At 31.7% G+C, this 14,478-nt stretch overlaps 1 protein-coding gene across 1 annotated transcript; it reads left to right on the plus strand.

Moving 5' to 3' along the window:
- Positions 1 to 3,939: 3,939 nt before the first annotated feature.
- Positions 3,940 to 5,645, plus strand: LOC137819308 (uncharacterized). Its single transcript, XM_068623109.2, has 4 exons — positions 3,940 to 4,251; positions 4,366 to 4,629; positions 4,952 to 5,111; positions 5,340 to 5,645. The coding sequence occupies exons 1-4, from the start codon at positions 4,021 to 4,023 to the stop codon at positions 5,516 to 5,518; spliced, it is 834 nt and encodes a 277-aa protein (XP_068479210.2). The 5' UTR covers positions 3,940 to 4,020; the 3' UTR covers positions 5,519 to 5,645.
- Positions 5,646 to 14,478: the final 8,833 nt, after the last annotated feature.

Raw genomic sequence — 14,478 nt, forward strand, 5'->3', positions numbered from 1 at the left:
AAATTAAAAAAATTATTGGTATCTAAAGTAGTTTGTATTATTAATAAAAAAAATATAAAATAGTTTCTAATTAAAATGATATCTAACATTAGCTACCAAGGTTTTAGTTACTAATTTCTTTAGATTATAAATTGAAACAAGTCTTTCACAAGGTTCATAGGCAATCAACTTTTATTGAGGGTATGAGATTGTTAGTTGATGAATATGAGTTTTGGACTTAAGATTATTTAATGTAGTCCTATTAGGAAAGTGGATTTAGCGTTTAGTATTACGAAGTGGACTTTAAGCCTAACTCAACCCCATAAAACCGGCTTATAAGGTTGAGGTTTGCACCCACTTATATATAATGAAAGGCTCTAATCTCTAGTCGATGTGGGATCTCCAACATTTAGGGATACAAAAATAAGCACTTTGGAAGGAAATACTTGTATATAAATATGGGGTGGAGGGAACTAAGAAATATAGGCATAAATATTAAGAAATATAGGCGTAAATATTGAAAAATATGGAGGAGTGAGGAAAATGTTTTGAAAATAAAATTCAATGAAAAATTGCTACATGGAAAGATATAAGGTTTGGGATGATAGTTGGGTAGGTAACATATGTCACTCAAAGATAGGTTTCCTAGGCTTTATGACATATCTAAAAAATAAAGAAGAAAAGTTATGTGAAATATGAAGGTGGGTAAATAATAGTTGGGTGTTGAGTATGGATTGGAGACGTAGACGATTTGAATGAGAAACAAAATAAATAAATAAATAGGTTACTACAAGAGATAGATGGTGAACAATTGGGTAAGGATGAAGATGATGAATGACAATGAAAGGTTGACGAGACACATTTAAAGCAAAATCAACTTATAACAAACTTTTGAATGTTTTAAGTAGAAATGAAAAGTCTTTGTATGACTATTTTTGGAAAATTAAAGCCCTACCATCTGCGCGCTTAGTGTCATGGAGAGTGTTAAAGAAAAGAGTAGCAACCAAATATATGTTAGGCATACGAGAAATACATCTTTTATAACATGTTGTGTGGTAAAAAAGTTGAATATGCCAGCCACCTATTTTTAAAGTGTAAAGTGGTGTTGGTGGCATGAAACCTGTGTTATAGATGGATTTGAGAACATACCGTACAACATAAAATTGTAAAAAATCATTTCTTTCAATTCAGGATCCTAAAGTTAAAAGAATTTGACAAAAAAGCATGGGGTGTTGTGGATTGCAATTGTGTGAAAAATCTAGAGACACATAAACAATATTAATTTTAATAATGATAAGTCTAACCGTAAATTTTTTTTTTCCATGACACAATAGAAACTTGGTTCTGGATTACTGAAAATGAACCGGTGACTTCCTTTTCATATCCCAAATGATGTATGGACCCTATAAATTGTATGAAAACTCTTAAAAAAAATAAAATCAAAGCAACAATCTAGTCAGAAAATTAATCTATACAGATTTCATAGGCTATAAGCAATTTGCTAGATGTTATATGAGGGTGGTGACTGTTAGCTTTATTTGAAGGTGCAAGAACTATAAATGATTACATCATGATTTGGGCTACAATCAGTCAATATCTTTAAATGCAAATTCAAGATCGAGTCAGAGTTCACTTAAATTTTTTGAATTTTTTGCTGCAGTGGGTAAAAGGAGTTTTGTAATTGTGCAGGAATTTGTAAAATGCTGAATGCGCCATTTTAGATGTTTTTTGGTGGGAGAGTGTCTTTTTGTAATGTAATGTCTTTTGATAGTCTATTTGGTCACATCAAGTTTAAAACTTTGTTGTATATAGGTTGGATCATTTGATCCAATTTATTTCATTCATTTTTTTTCGACTAAAAAAAATTCCAAAAGATACTTGAAATATATTTTCGGCTAAAATGATAATTTTACTAGTCTTACGGACAAGTATCTCAATGAAGAAATATTCATTATCTTGCACCTCTTTAGTTTTTTTATATCTATTTCTAGCATAGCAAACCTATTCGTGAGTAATTTAAAAAAGCTAAAAAAAATAAAACAAATTTTTTCATAAACTAAAATTAATTTATGCATAAATTAAAAACAAAAATTTAGACAACTCATATAGTAAATATTTTATATTTTTTATAAATTAGTTCATGTATCTTGAAGTTCTGCATCTTCTTTGACTAAAGGGTGAAGATGAGAAAAGAAGAGATAAAGGTGCATAAAGAACAAAAGGAAGAAAGAAAAGAATCGTTTTTCTATTATTTCATACTCTGTATCTGATGCCAAGCTTTATATTAGAAAAGGAAAATAGAAACTGGATTGGGCTTGATAAAAAAAGCTCAAACTAAGAAAAACCCAAAAATGCAAAAAACACCAAAAATGTATAAACTAATTTTAGATAAAGAAAAGTTTATTTTATTTTTATTTTTTATTTTTTTCCTAAAAATGCTTTTCACTAAATTTGTTTAAAAAGATCTAGGTGTTGGACATTGTAATAAATGTTTTCACCGCTATAAAAGTGAAGAATTAAAACATATCTTCGGGGAAATGATATTTTTTAAATTGGAGAAATTTAATATCTTAATAAAATAGTTTAAATTGTATTTAATTTTAAAAATTATAGATAATATCTTTTTCTAGTTCCGGGCTTAGTAGATGACAGGTTGGTACTGGACTTATTGCTATCCTTTATGGGTAGAAGCCATAAAGTCTAATAAAGTGAAAGCCACAACTATGGGTTACTTCAGCCAATTACTTCCTCCACCCAACACTTTTCAACCGGCACCCAATACAATTTTAAAAATTCTGAAACTACCCTTTATTACTGAAATAAAAATTCGAAATTAAAAATAATGCATTCTGAAAAAGTAAATATGAAAGAGATTATTGTATTCCAAATAAAATATTCGGAACTAAAAAAAATACATTTAAGAAAAATTTATCCAAAAAAGATTATTAAGTTCCAGACAAGGAGTTCAGAATATAATTTTATAGGTACCCCATTTTTTTAAGGGTATTTTTCTCTTTTCCGTTGTTCAGCGGCGATATGGTGCAGGAAGCAATTGCCGTTACTTCATTATTAGCATATGGGCTTAAAAATATGACCCATCAAACTATTACTACAAAGGTTTAAATTAGATAAGTTCCTCAGCAAAAATGACAACTACATAAATATATTTACCTATCAATCAATTCACAAAGGATAATGTATCTCACATCTTAGTGTTTTTTTGAAAATTATTAAATTATATAAACAATTATTTCTTTTATGTGTTTATTCAGAAGTTAAAAAAAAGAGAAGCAATGTTAGTTAAATAAACTAATCAAACATATCTTAGTGTTTTCTAGTTAAATGATTCAATTATATAAATAAATAATTTTTTCTATTAAAAAACGACGATTCTTTCTCTGTTTTATCTCTTATTTTTTCTTGGGAGATTTTCATTATAATAAATTAAGAAAGCTAATTATATATATATATATATATATATATATATATTATGTGTGTGAATTTTGAACATATGCAGTTACTAATCTCAGAAAAACATTGACTTCTCTTAGCTTTTATTGAGGTTAGTAATGTCTAGATAACCTACTTAAAGTGACATTTTAGCTTAGTGACTATAAACACTGTTTATATGTTTTTTTTCCATTAGATGCATTTTATTGAAGTTAGTTATAACAATTTTATTATATAATAAATAAGACTCTTTAACGGCAGTAACTCAAAGTTAAAAATTAATTTGAGCGAGAGTTCAATGAAAAGTAAACTTCGAAGTATAGTTTATATTCATGGTAAATTTTGTTGTTGATTGTGGAATTGATCTTCCCACCTTCTACATGTGTATTCTAAGTTTTTTTTGTCGTTAATTATACTGCACTGACATGTGTGCCATGTAAGCTTAGTCAATGGAGTGTAATCCTACATCTCCCTATCAAATATCAGAATCTCTGTACCTTATCTTCTTCTGCTGTTCCAGTTTTCAACATTTTATTTCTTTCACCCCACAGATCTTTCTTTTTGTCTCCTGCCTCACTCTTCCTTCCTGAGATGCTGATGGCCTCCAAACTCACTTTCCTAACACTTTCAACTCTTCCTAACAAGCCACACCACCATTCAACAAAACTTCATCCACTTCCTCTGATCTCTTCAAGATTGAATGTTTCAAAAGATCCTACCATTCTCAACACACACAAAATATTGGATCAATCCAGCAATGCTCTCAAAACTGCCTCTCTTTCCCTCACAGCAGTCACACTCCCCTTCTTGTTAGACCAAAAGGCAAGGGATATGTCCCTAGTTTTTTTTTTTATCCCATCATGCTTACTCACACTTGTTTCTCTTAAAAAGGGTTATTTTCTCTCTCACTTTGTGGCATGATTGTTGTTGAGACAGGATGTGGCACTTGCTGTTGATGGGGAGTTTGGGGTGTTTGAGGGCAGAACATTTGCTCTCATACACCCCATTGTGATGGCTTCTTTGTTCTTGTATACCTTGTGGGCAGGATATTTGGGTTGGCAGTGGAGGAGAGTGAGGACTATTCAGAATGAGATTAATGAGCTCAAGAAACAAGTCAAACCTACCCCAGTCACTCCAGAAGGTACACCACTAGAAGTGCCACCATCACAAATTGAACTCAAAATTCAGCAACTTACTGAGGTATATATCCTTGCCTTTGTTGCCATTGTTGTCACTGTTATCTTTCTAATTTCATTGGTTTTCCTAATTTCATTAGCTGAGAAATCTGCCCCATGTGTTTATTTCTTTTCAATTTTTTACAAACTCTAAGATTTGTGGGATAGTTCTGTGTTATTTACTGTATGTTAGATCGAATTGGAGCTTATATATCTGGACACCTACCAGAACTGATTCTAGTTCTTAAAATCACATCCAAAAATTGAAGTAGCTATTTGTTGTTCTAGTCTAATTCAAACACTTACATACAAGGATTGCTGAATTATTGGTTTCTTATCAAATTCAGGAGAGGAAAGAGCTAATCAAAGGCTCTTACAGGGATAGGCACTATAATGCAGGATCCATACTTCTTGGATTTGGGGTGCTTGAAGCTGTTGGTGGAGGATTGAACACGTGGATCAGGACAGGAAAGTTATTCCCAGGTCCACATCTGTTTGCAGGAGCAGGTAAAGTTTTAAAATTTGCAATTGATGATGAAATTAATTAAAGAGAGTAAGAATTTAAGGGGGAAGAAATGAATTAGAAGAGTTTGGCAAAACTATTAGCTTTTTTATGTAAATGATCAATTATGCATTGAACATGCATCTTTTCACCTAAGAAATGAATATGAAGGGTACTGTGATTGTGGTTCATGTTGGTATGGAAAATGATTGTTAGGCAAATTTTGTGATCAGGTATTACAGTGTTATGGGCTCTTTCAGCAGCTTTGGTACCATCAATGCAGAGAGGGAGTGAGACAGCTAGAAGTCTTCACATTGCGTTGAATACGTTAAACGTGCTGCTATTTGTGTCACAACTTCCCACAGGATTTGACATTTTATTGAAAGCTTTTGAGTTCACAAAATGGCCTTGAATGTTCTCCATTTTGCAACTCCATAATCACCCCAAATTCATATTTTACAATCACACTTTTTTTTAATTAAAGTGCAAATGTGTGTTTAATTAAAGTGAAGGAGACGAACATGTGTCATTGCTAGAAATTGAGTAATCTTAGAGTACATTATAAGAAAATGATAAAAGATGTAAAGAAGAAAAGATGTTTCTTATTCTCTTATGTCTATTTTACATCACTCATGTATAGGAAATATATAGGGAGTTTCTCTCTCCCAAATTACAATCTAATTAGGTAGGATACTAATCATGAGATTCTATAATTATTAAATTAATGACATATAATTGGGTACAATATCGTCAAATATTGCATACAATAATTGCATATAATTTTATAATTATTATTTCCTTAATACTCCCCTCAAGTTGGTAGGTGAAGATCAAGAACCCCCAACTTGTGTCGTAGCGTCAAAAATCGTTCCTTGCCCAATGCCTTCGTAAAAATATCAGCGAGCTGATACTGTGTCGGTACATAGGAAGGACTAATTATCCCAGCTTGTAATTTTTCTCGCACAATGTGGCAGTCTATCTCAATGTGTTTTGTTTTGTGCGTTCATGAAATACTGGGTTTGCTGCTATATGTAATGCCGCTTGATTGTAGTTGAGCTGGCAAGTTACATTGCACCTTTAAATCCTGCAACAGATATCGCAACCAAACTATCTCCAAACAAGTATTGGCCATTGCGCGGTATTCTGCTTCCGCTGATGATCTTGACACGTTTGTCTGTTTTTTTGACTTCCATGATATAATAGATGAACCAAGAAAAATGCAATATCCAGATACTGATCTCCGAGTTGTCTGACAACCTCCCCAGTCTGAGTCGCAATAAGCTGTCAATGTCAGATTGTTTTCGGATGGCAATAACAATCCTTGTCCTGGTGATCCTTTGATGTACTTTAGGACTCTAATTGCGGCATCCCAATGAGGTTTCCGTGGATCCTGTATATATTGACTTAGGGTCCGAACCGAAAATGCTATGTCAGGCTGAGTAACTGAGGTATATCAGTCGTCCCACGAGTCGCCTGTATTTGACTGGATCCTTTAATAACTCTCCATCGTCTGGTGTGAGTTTTAGGTATTGTTCCATTGGAAATTTGTCTGGACGAGCACCTGTGAGTCCCGTATCCTGCAAAATATCAAGCGCATATTTTCTTTGGGACATGTAAATACCAACTTTGGAACGGGAAAATTCAATCCCTAGAAAATATTTTAGGTCTCCAAGATCTTTAATGCGAAATTGTTGTAATAAACAATCTTTAACACGCTGTATTTCTGTCAAATCATTTCCTGTCAGAAGAATATCATCCACATAAATAGGGCAGTAAATGATGAGTTATTCTGTCTTGTGAATAGAGAGTAATCTGTCTTGGACTGTTGAAATCCTACAGATTTAATCACATGAGAAAATGTTGAAAACCATGTTCGAGATGCTTGTTTGAGACCATAAAGGGATTTGTTGAGTCGACATACAATGTTCTCCCCTGTCGATATGTCCGGTGGCAAGTCCATATAAATGATTTCATGCAATGTGCCATGTAAGAAGGCATTTTGCACATCTAGCTGGTGAGTAAACCAATTTCTGGCTGCTGCAATGGTGAGGAGACACCTCAAAGTTGTTAATTGTGCTGTTGGTGAAAAAGTTTCAGAATAGTCGACACCTTCAATCTGAGTGTACCCCTTTGCGACAAGGCGCGCCTTATATCTGTCGACGCTACCATTGTACTTTATTTTATAAATGATAAGTGTCTAATTTCAGTAATATTTCATATTAAAATATAGACACTTATGAGGATTTATTGCTAATTTACATAAAAAATAATCCCTAATTTATGAATTTATACCTTTTTACATTTTTTATGATCTTTATTTGAATAAGAGTATTTTATTCCCAAATTTAGTGTTAATTGCAGATTTCTAAGGAAGATTGGAGATTTGGATTAAAGATGAATGATTTGAGCTTAAAAGATAAAGATAGAAGGTCCCAGAATGGAAAAGATGCAAAGAAAGATTGGGCCTTTTTTATGTTTTATCATTTAGCCCATTAGCGCGACACAATAAACAACCTAACCCTAGAAAACTAGGATAAATAGAGGGCTAGAGGCTCAACCTTAGTGTGCCAGATTGAGAGGAAAACACCAGTGAATTGTAACCCAATTGGGAGAATGGAAGGTGATAGAAGTATGCGTGGCTAATTCTACCCTTTGGGATTGAGAGTAATCTGCTCAAACTCTTATGTATTGAGGTGATATTTTATATATTAATATTCAGTTCTTGATTGATTATTGGTATTGTTGTTTTACTTTTAATTTTCCGTGACAAATTGAGAATCTTAAATCTGACCGGGAGGTATTTTTAGGGTTCGGACCTAAACAACAATACTTAACATATTTGAGTGCTAGGAATAGACTTAAAATGTTAATTGCTATTAAACGTCTGAGCTTCGTTCTAAGTTGTTCTTATAATTATGCGAGGGATCGATAGTTAGGGGACATTCTTAAGGATTTTATATGCGAGGAATCGATATAAATGATTTTTATACGGGCATCAATTTCAATCAAAAACTTAATATTGACATGCTAATCAAAATACTTGAGAGTGAGAGAGATGAAACTAATCCTTATTTTTCCAATTGAAACAACTAATTCTTTGTTTGTTTTCTTATTGATCAGTGCCAACACAATTAATTCAAAACTCTTTTAATTGTTCTGTTTTTATATTTAGCGATTATTGTACTCGATAATTCACTGTTCCTTGTGGGATCGATATCCGTCCTTAGGGACAATTATTACTTTTGACAAACGCGGTGCACTTGCCGTAAAAAGTCATCAAGTTTTTGGCGCCGTTGCCGGGGAACAGGTTTGATTTGTTGAGTATAATTTCCTAAATATTGTGAATATACTAACTATTTTATTTTTTTTATGTGAATAATTTTTTTTAGTTTTTATTTTTTTTTAATTTGAATATTTTTGTAAATATTTTGTTTTTCTTTTTAGATGTGAATAATTTTGTTTTTTTGTTTTTTTGTTTTCTAGATTTTTTTATTATTTTGTAAAGATTTTGTTTTTTTCTCTAGTTTTGAATACGTACAAAGTTTTTTTTTAATATGAATATGCTTGTTTTTTTTTTTTTTTAAAACTGTTATTTTTATGTTAATATTTTTTCTTTTAAGTTTTTTTTTTATTTGTTTACTTTATTTATTTTATTTGTATTTTGTTTTGTTATATTTTATTTTATTCTTTACTTTTTTTGATTTTATATTGTTTACGTAGTTTTTTTTACTGTAATTATTTTATTTTATTTTTGTATTTATTATATTTTTATTTTATTTTGATTTGGATTTTGTTTTATCATATTTTATTTTTACGTTTAGCTTAAGTTGTTTATTTAGAGTTTACGTAGTTTTTATTTATTTATTATTTATTACTATTAGTTGTTGTTTTATTTTTGTTTATTTTTTTTAATAGTTATTTATTTTATTTTATTTTATTTTTATTTTTATTTTTATTTTTATTTTTAGTTTTATTATTTTCTTTGATTTCATTCTTAGTTTTTATTTTACGAAGTTTTTTTCTATCTATATATTCTGTTTTAGTTTTCTTAGTTAGTTAGTTATTTTATTTTATTTTATTTTGTATATTTTTAGTTTTTATATATTATTCTTGTTTTTATTTATTTTATTTTTCGCTTTGTTAAAAATTATAGTTTTATTATTTTATTTAGTTTTTAGTTTGTATTTAAGTAAGTTTTTGTTTCTTTTATTTTTTTTAATTTTTTTTGTTCTGTTTTTGGTTTACTATTTATTTCTCTTTCTTTTATTATTTTAATTTTTTTTTCTTTATGTCATTTTTTTTTAAAAAAAAAAAAAAAAAAAACTATTTACTTGTTATACTAATCTTTGCTTGAATTGTCTTATGATATTAAGAAAACAAGTTTTTATAGATTGAGCAATTGAGAAGACAACTCAGAAGAATAGAAGTTAAAAATAAAGAAAAAAGAAGCAAGGAGAGAAGTTAGAAAAGACTGAGAGATGATGATGACGGTACCTATCATCAGTTGAAAGAGAACATATGGTTTTAATAATGAAGTGGTTAGGAAATTCTGTCTAGCCAATCACTCCTATCAAATAAGCCCAACTGGTAAACCATGGAGAATTTCAAGGGAAACCCAACCTATGTTATGTATTTTGACCTGGGGACAGGTTTTATTATTTAGGGGGCAGATCCAGCAAATGAAGCAAAGACTGTAGATAAAGATCTTAACAAAAAGCTGGATGATTTCTTAAGAAGAGAGGATTGAGCAAAAATATGGTTTTATCTTTCTAATTCTCTTTTCTTTTCAGTTATTTGAATTTTGTCTTATTTTATCTATTTTATTTTTCGGTTATTTTGTTTTCTGTTTATTTTCTTATTTGTTTAGTTTGTTTATATTGCTTATTTTGAATAAATTTCTTATTAGTTTGGTAATTTTAAGTCTTGAATTATCTTTCTTGACTAAATTTCAGTTTTAATTTGTTTGTTTTCTAGTTTGTTTTTTTTTTTCAAATAAAAAAGAACTAGAATATTAATTTTGAATTGTGGAAAAAAGAATTTGTGTTTAAATATTAAATAGTGAGATGAATTAGACACAGGTTAGAAAAGAAAATATGATTGAATCCCTATTCAAATGTAGTTCAAATATGATACATGAAAATTTAACAGTATGATTGATTAGGACAGATAATGACAAGACAAAAAGGAATGAGACCATTTAAACCAAGTGAGTGTGTGAACCTTAAACAGTTTTTTTTGAGAGTTTTACTGATGAATTGACAGTTGTGGTTGCTTAATTTTTATTTTTGTTGCATCATAAAAGAGCATGAAGATGATTGAGGCATTTGTTTGTGTTAATTAGGAGCCAGGGCCAAAAAGCCAACCTTTATATTAGTATTCCATTTTTTTTATCCCCTTTGGGCCAAGAATTTTTTTGTTAATATTGCACCTTAACCTTTATTGATATAATTTCCTACCCTTTAGCATGTCTAAGGAAGGAGAACATAGATGCAATACATATAGAAAAGGGAATGGTTGGTTCTGATTGTGAAAGGTCAAAAAGTTTAAAATAGGAAGAATTTTTTCCTATTATTGAAAAAAAAAGAAAAAAAAATCAAGAAACAGAAACATAAGAAGAAAAAGAAATAGAAAAGAAAGATAGAAAAATTTCATGAAAATCATGAAAAAAAAATGAGGAAAAAGGTGATATCGAAAGAAAGTGGTAATTAGATAACATATATGTTCTCTATAATTGAATTGTAGGTATGTTCTTCTTCTTTAAGATGTGCCTTTTGTTATCTAAGAAAAACCAATATTTTTTGGAAGCCCAGCCTCATTACAACCCTGGAAAAGACCTCAAGATTCATGTTTCTAATATGTTTGTGATTTGAAGATGAAATGAAAAGCAACTATGATTTGTTATGATTTAGTGAAAATAGAGAGAAACACTTACCCGTGAGCATATGACAAGATATTCCTTGATGAATTGTCATTTATTTGTTTTGATTTGATCCTGGAAATTGATTGTGTCTATAATTTTCTATATTTGAATTTGGAAGCATTATAAGTTTCTAATTTGATCTGTTGTTTAGTGAATTAAGCTGTTTGATATTTAAATTCAAATATATTCATTTACTTTGCTTGAGGACAAGCAAGATTCTAAGTTGGGGAGAGTGATAAGTGTCTAATTTCAGTAATATTTCATATTAATAAGTTTCTAATTTGATCTGTTGTTTAGTGAATTAAGCTGTTTGATATTTAAATTCAAATATATTCATTTACTTTGCTTAAGGACAAGCAAGATTCTAAGTTGGGGAGAGTGATAAGTGTCTAATTTCAGTAATATTTCATATTAAAATATAGACACTTATGAGGATTTATTGCTAATTTACATAAAAAATAATCCCTAATTTATGAATTTATACCTTTTTACATTTTTTATGATCTTTATTTGAATAAGAGTATTTTATTCCCAAATTTGGTGTTAATTGCAGATTTCTAAGGAAGATTGGAGATTTGGATTAAAGATGAATGATTTGAGCTTAAAAGATAAAGATAGAAGGTCCCAGAATGGAAAAGATGCAAAGAAAGATTGGGCCTTTTTTATGTTTTATCATTTAGCCCATTAGCGCGACACAATAAACAACCTAACCCTAAAAAACTAGGATAAATAGAGGGCTAGAGGCTCAACCTTAGTGTGCCAGATTGAGAGGAAAACACCATAGAGTGAATTGTAACCCAATTGGGAGAATGGAAGGTGATAGAAGTATGCGTGGCTAATTCTACCCTTTGGGATTGGGAGTAATCTGCTCAAACTCTTATGTATTGAGGTGATATTTTATATATTAATATTCAGTTCTTGATTGATTATTGGTATTGTTGTTTTACTTTTAATTTTCCGTGACAAATTGAGAATCTTAAATCTGACCGGGAGGTATTTTTAGGGTTCGGACCTAAACAACAATACTTAACATATTTGAGTGCTAGGAATAGACTTAAAATGTTAATTGCTATTAAACGTCTGAGCTTCGTTCTAAGTTGTTCTTATAATTATGCGAGGGATCGATAGTTAGGGGACATTCTTAAGGATTTTATATGCGAGGAATCGATATAAATGATTTTTATACGGGCATCAATTTCAATAAAAAACTTAATATTGACATGCTAATCAAAATACTTGAGAGTGAGAGAGATGAAACTAATCCTTATTTTTCCAATTGAAACAACTAATTCTTTGTTTGTTTTCTTATTGATCAGTGCCAACACAATTAATTCAAAACTCTTTTAATTGTTCTGTTTTTATATTTAGCGATTATTGTACTCGATAATTCACTGTTCCTTGTGGGATCGATATCCGTCCTTAGGGACAATTATTACTTTTGACAAACGCGGTGCACTTGCCGTAAAAAGTCATCAATAGACCCATTTGCATCCGATGGGTTTCTGTCCAGCGGGTAACGATGTCAAGGTCCACGTTTGATTTAGCTGCAAGGCGGAAAGCTCTTCGTCCATTGCTTTTTGCCAATTTGGATCAAGGATAGCTTGAGCATAAGTGTGAGGTTCTTTGGTGGCTGTGATGTTAGCAAGATATGCACTATGTGTAGAAGAAAATCGTGAATTAGAAAGAAAATGATGCATAGGATACCTGGTTCCATTCGGTCGGTCTTGGGCAGTGGTCGAATGATTGGCTTGGGATCCTGTTACGTAGTCTTGAAGCCATGAAGGTTGGGTTGATGTGCGACTGGATCGTCGAACAGGAAGGTCGGTTGGAGAAGGTTTGGGAATGGGTGCTAAACTTCTTGGCATGGGAGAAGAAGGTTGGTCTACTGGAGGTTCAGGTGTATTATGACGAGTAGGAGAAGAAGGTTGGTTTGATGGAGGTTCAGGTGCATTGTGACGAGTAGGAGAAGAGGGTTGGTTTGATGGAGGTTCAGGTGTATTGTGACGAGTAGGAGAAAAAGGTTGGTTTGATGGAGGTTCAGGTGCATTGTGATGAGTAAGAGAAGAAGGTTGATCGAGTGAATGTTGGACAGGAGTGGGTAAGTCAATGTCAATAGTGGGCAAAATACCTTGTAATGGAGGTGAGGATTGTGTCTGTGACTGTTGGCAGAATGGGAAAACACTTTCATGGAAGATGACATCCCGACTTGTAAAAAAGGTGCCTGCATCTATATCAAATAATTTGTATGCTTTTTGACTGTGAGGATAACCAATGAAGATGCATTGTCGGGCACGCGGATCAAATTTTTGCTTAGGTGAAACAACAGTTGCGTAACAAAGGCAATCAAAAGTTTTTAGGTGAGAAAGTGAAGGTGGTTGATTATATAGTAGCTCAAAAGGTGATTTATTTTTTAGTAAAGGTGATGGCAAGCGATTAATGATATATGTGGCGGTTAAAACGCATTCTCCCCAAAATTCTAATGGTAAATTGGACTGAAATAGGAGGGCTCGTGCTGTGTTTAAAACATGTCTATGTTTGCGTTCTACTACCCCATTTTGTTGAGGAGTGTAAACGCAAGTGCGTTGACATTCAATACCTTTTTTGACAAAAAAATCATACATTGAAATAAATTCCAGTCCGTTGTCAACGCGGATGGTTTTAATAGATGCCTGAAATTGATTTTGTGCAAATGTAATGAACGACTCTAAGAGATGTTGGGTTTCAGATTTGTGATTCATAAGAAATAACCAAGTACATCTAGTATAGTCATCGACTATAGTGAGAAAAAAACGTTTTCCAAAATGAGTTGGGGTTTTATGAGGACCCCAAATGTCACAATGCAATAGATTAAATGGAGAATGAGATTTTATTGTGCTTAAAGGAAAGGGTAGCCTTGTCTGTTTAGCTTTGGGACAAATACTACAATGATTATGAATGGGAATGAGATTTTTACTGATAGGGATAGGTAGTAGGGAAGATACAAGTTGTAGACACGCTGGAGAAGGATGTCCAAGGCGCTTATGCCATAAATCAGGATCGGTCGATATTTGAGATGCGTGGGCTTGGTTTGGAAGAGGGGACATGTAGTATAAGCCTGCGTGTTGTTTACCCGAGCCAATCATCCTCCCCGTAGCCAAGTCCTGTAAAACGCAACCATGTGGAGTAAAAACGACACAACAATTTAGTGAACTGGTTATCTTACTAATGGACATGAGATTTAAATTAAAAGAAGGAACACAAAGAACATCTTTGAGAGTGATTTTGTCATTGAATTTAATTGTGCCTGTAGATGAGATAGGCGCAGTTGAGCCTGTGGGCAGATTAACATTTGAAATAAATGATGATGAAGTGTGTGTGAAAAATTGTGAATCAGATGCAATGTGATGGGTTGCTCCGCTATCCAAAATCCATGGTTTCGTAAAAGCAGAATTAGAGGAGGAGTTATGGGCAAG

Source organism: Phaseolus vulgaris, chromosome 10 (genome assembly GCF_051622355.1).
Source record: "Phaseolus vulgaris cultivar YP4 chromosome 10, ASM5162235v1, whole genome shotgun sequence".
Lineage (NCBI taxonomy): Eukaryota > Viridiplantae > Streptophyta > Magnoliopsida > Fabales > Fabaceae > Phaseolus > Phaseolus vulgaris.

Coding starts and splice junctions, on each gene's coding strand:
- LOC137819308 (XM_068623109.2), top strand. CDS start 4,021: ATGCTGATGGCCTCCAAACTCACTTTCCTAACACTTTCAACTCTTCCT. Junction 4,252..4,365: donor CCTTCTTGTTAGACCAAAAG/GCAAGGGATATG, acceptor TTGTTGAGACAG/GATGTGGCACTTGCTGTTGA. Junction 4,630..4,951: donor AAATTCAGCAACTTACTGAG/GTATATATCCTT, acceptor TATCAAATTCAG/GAGAGGAAAGAGCTAATCAA.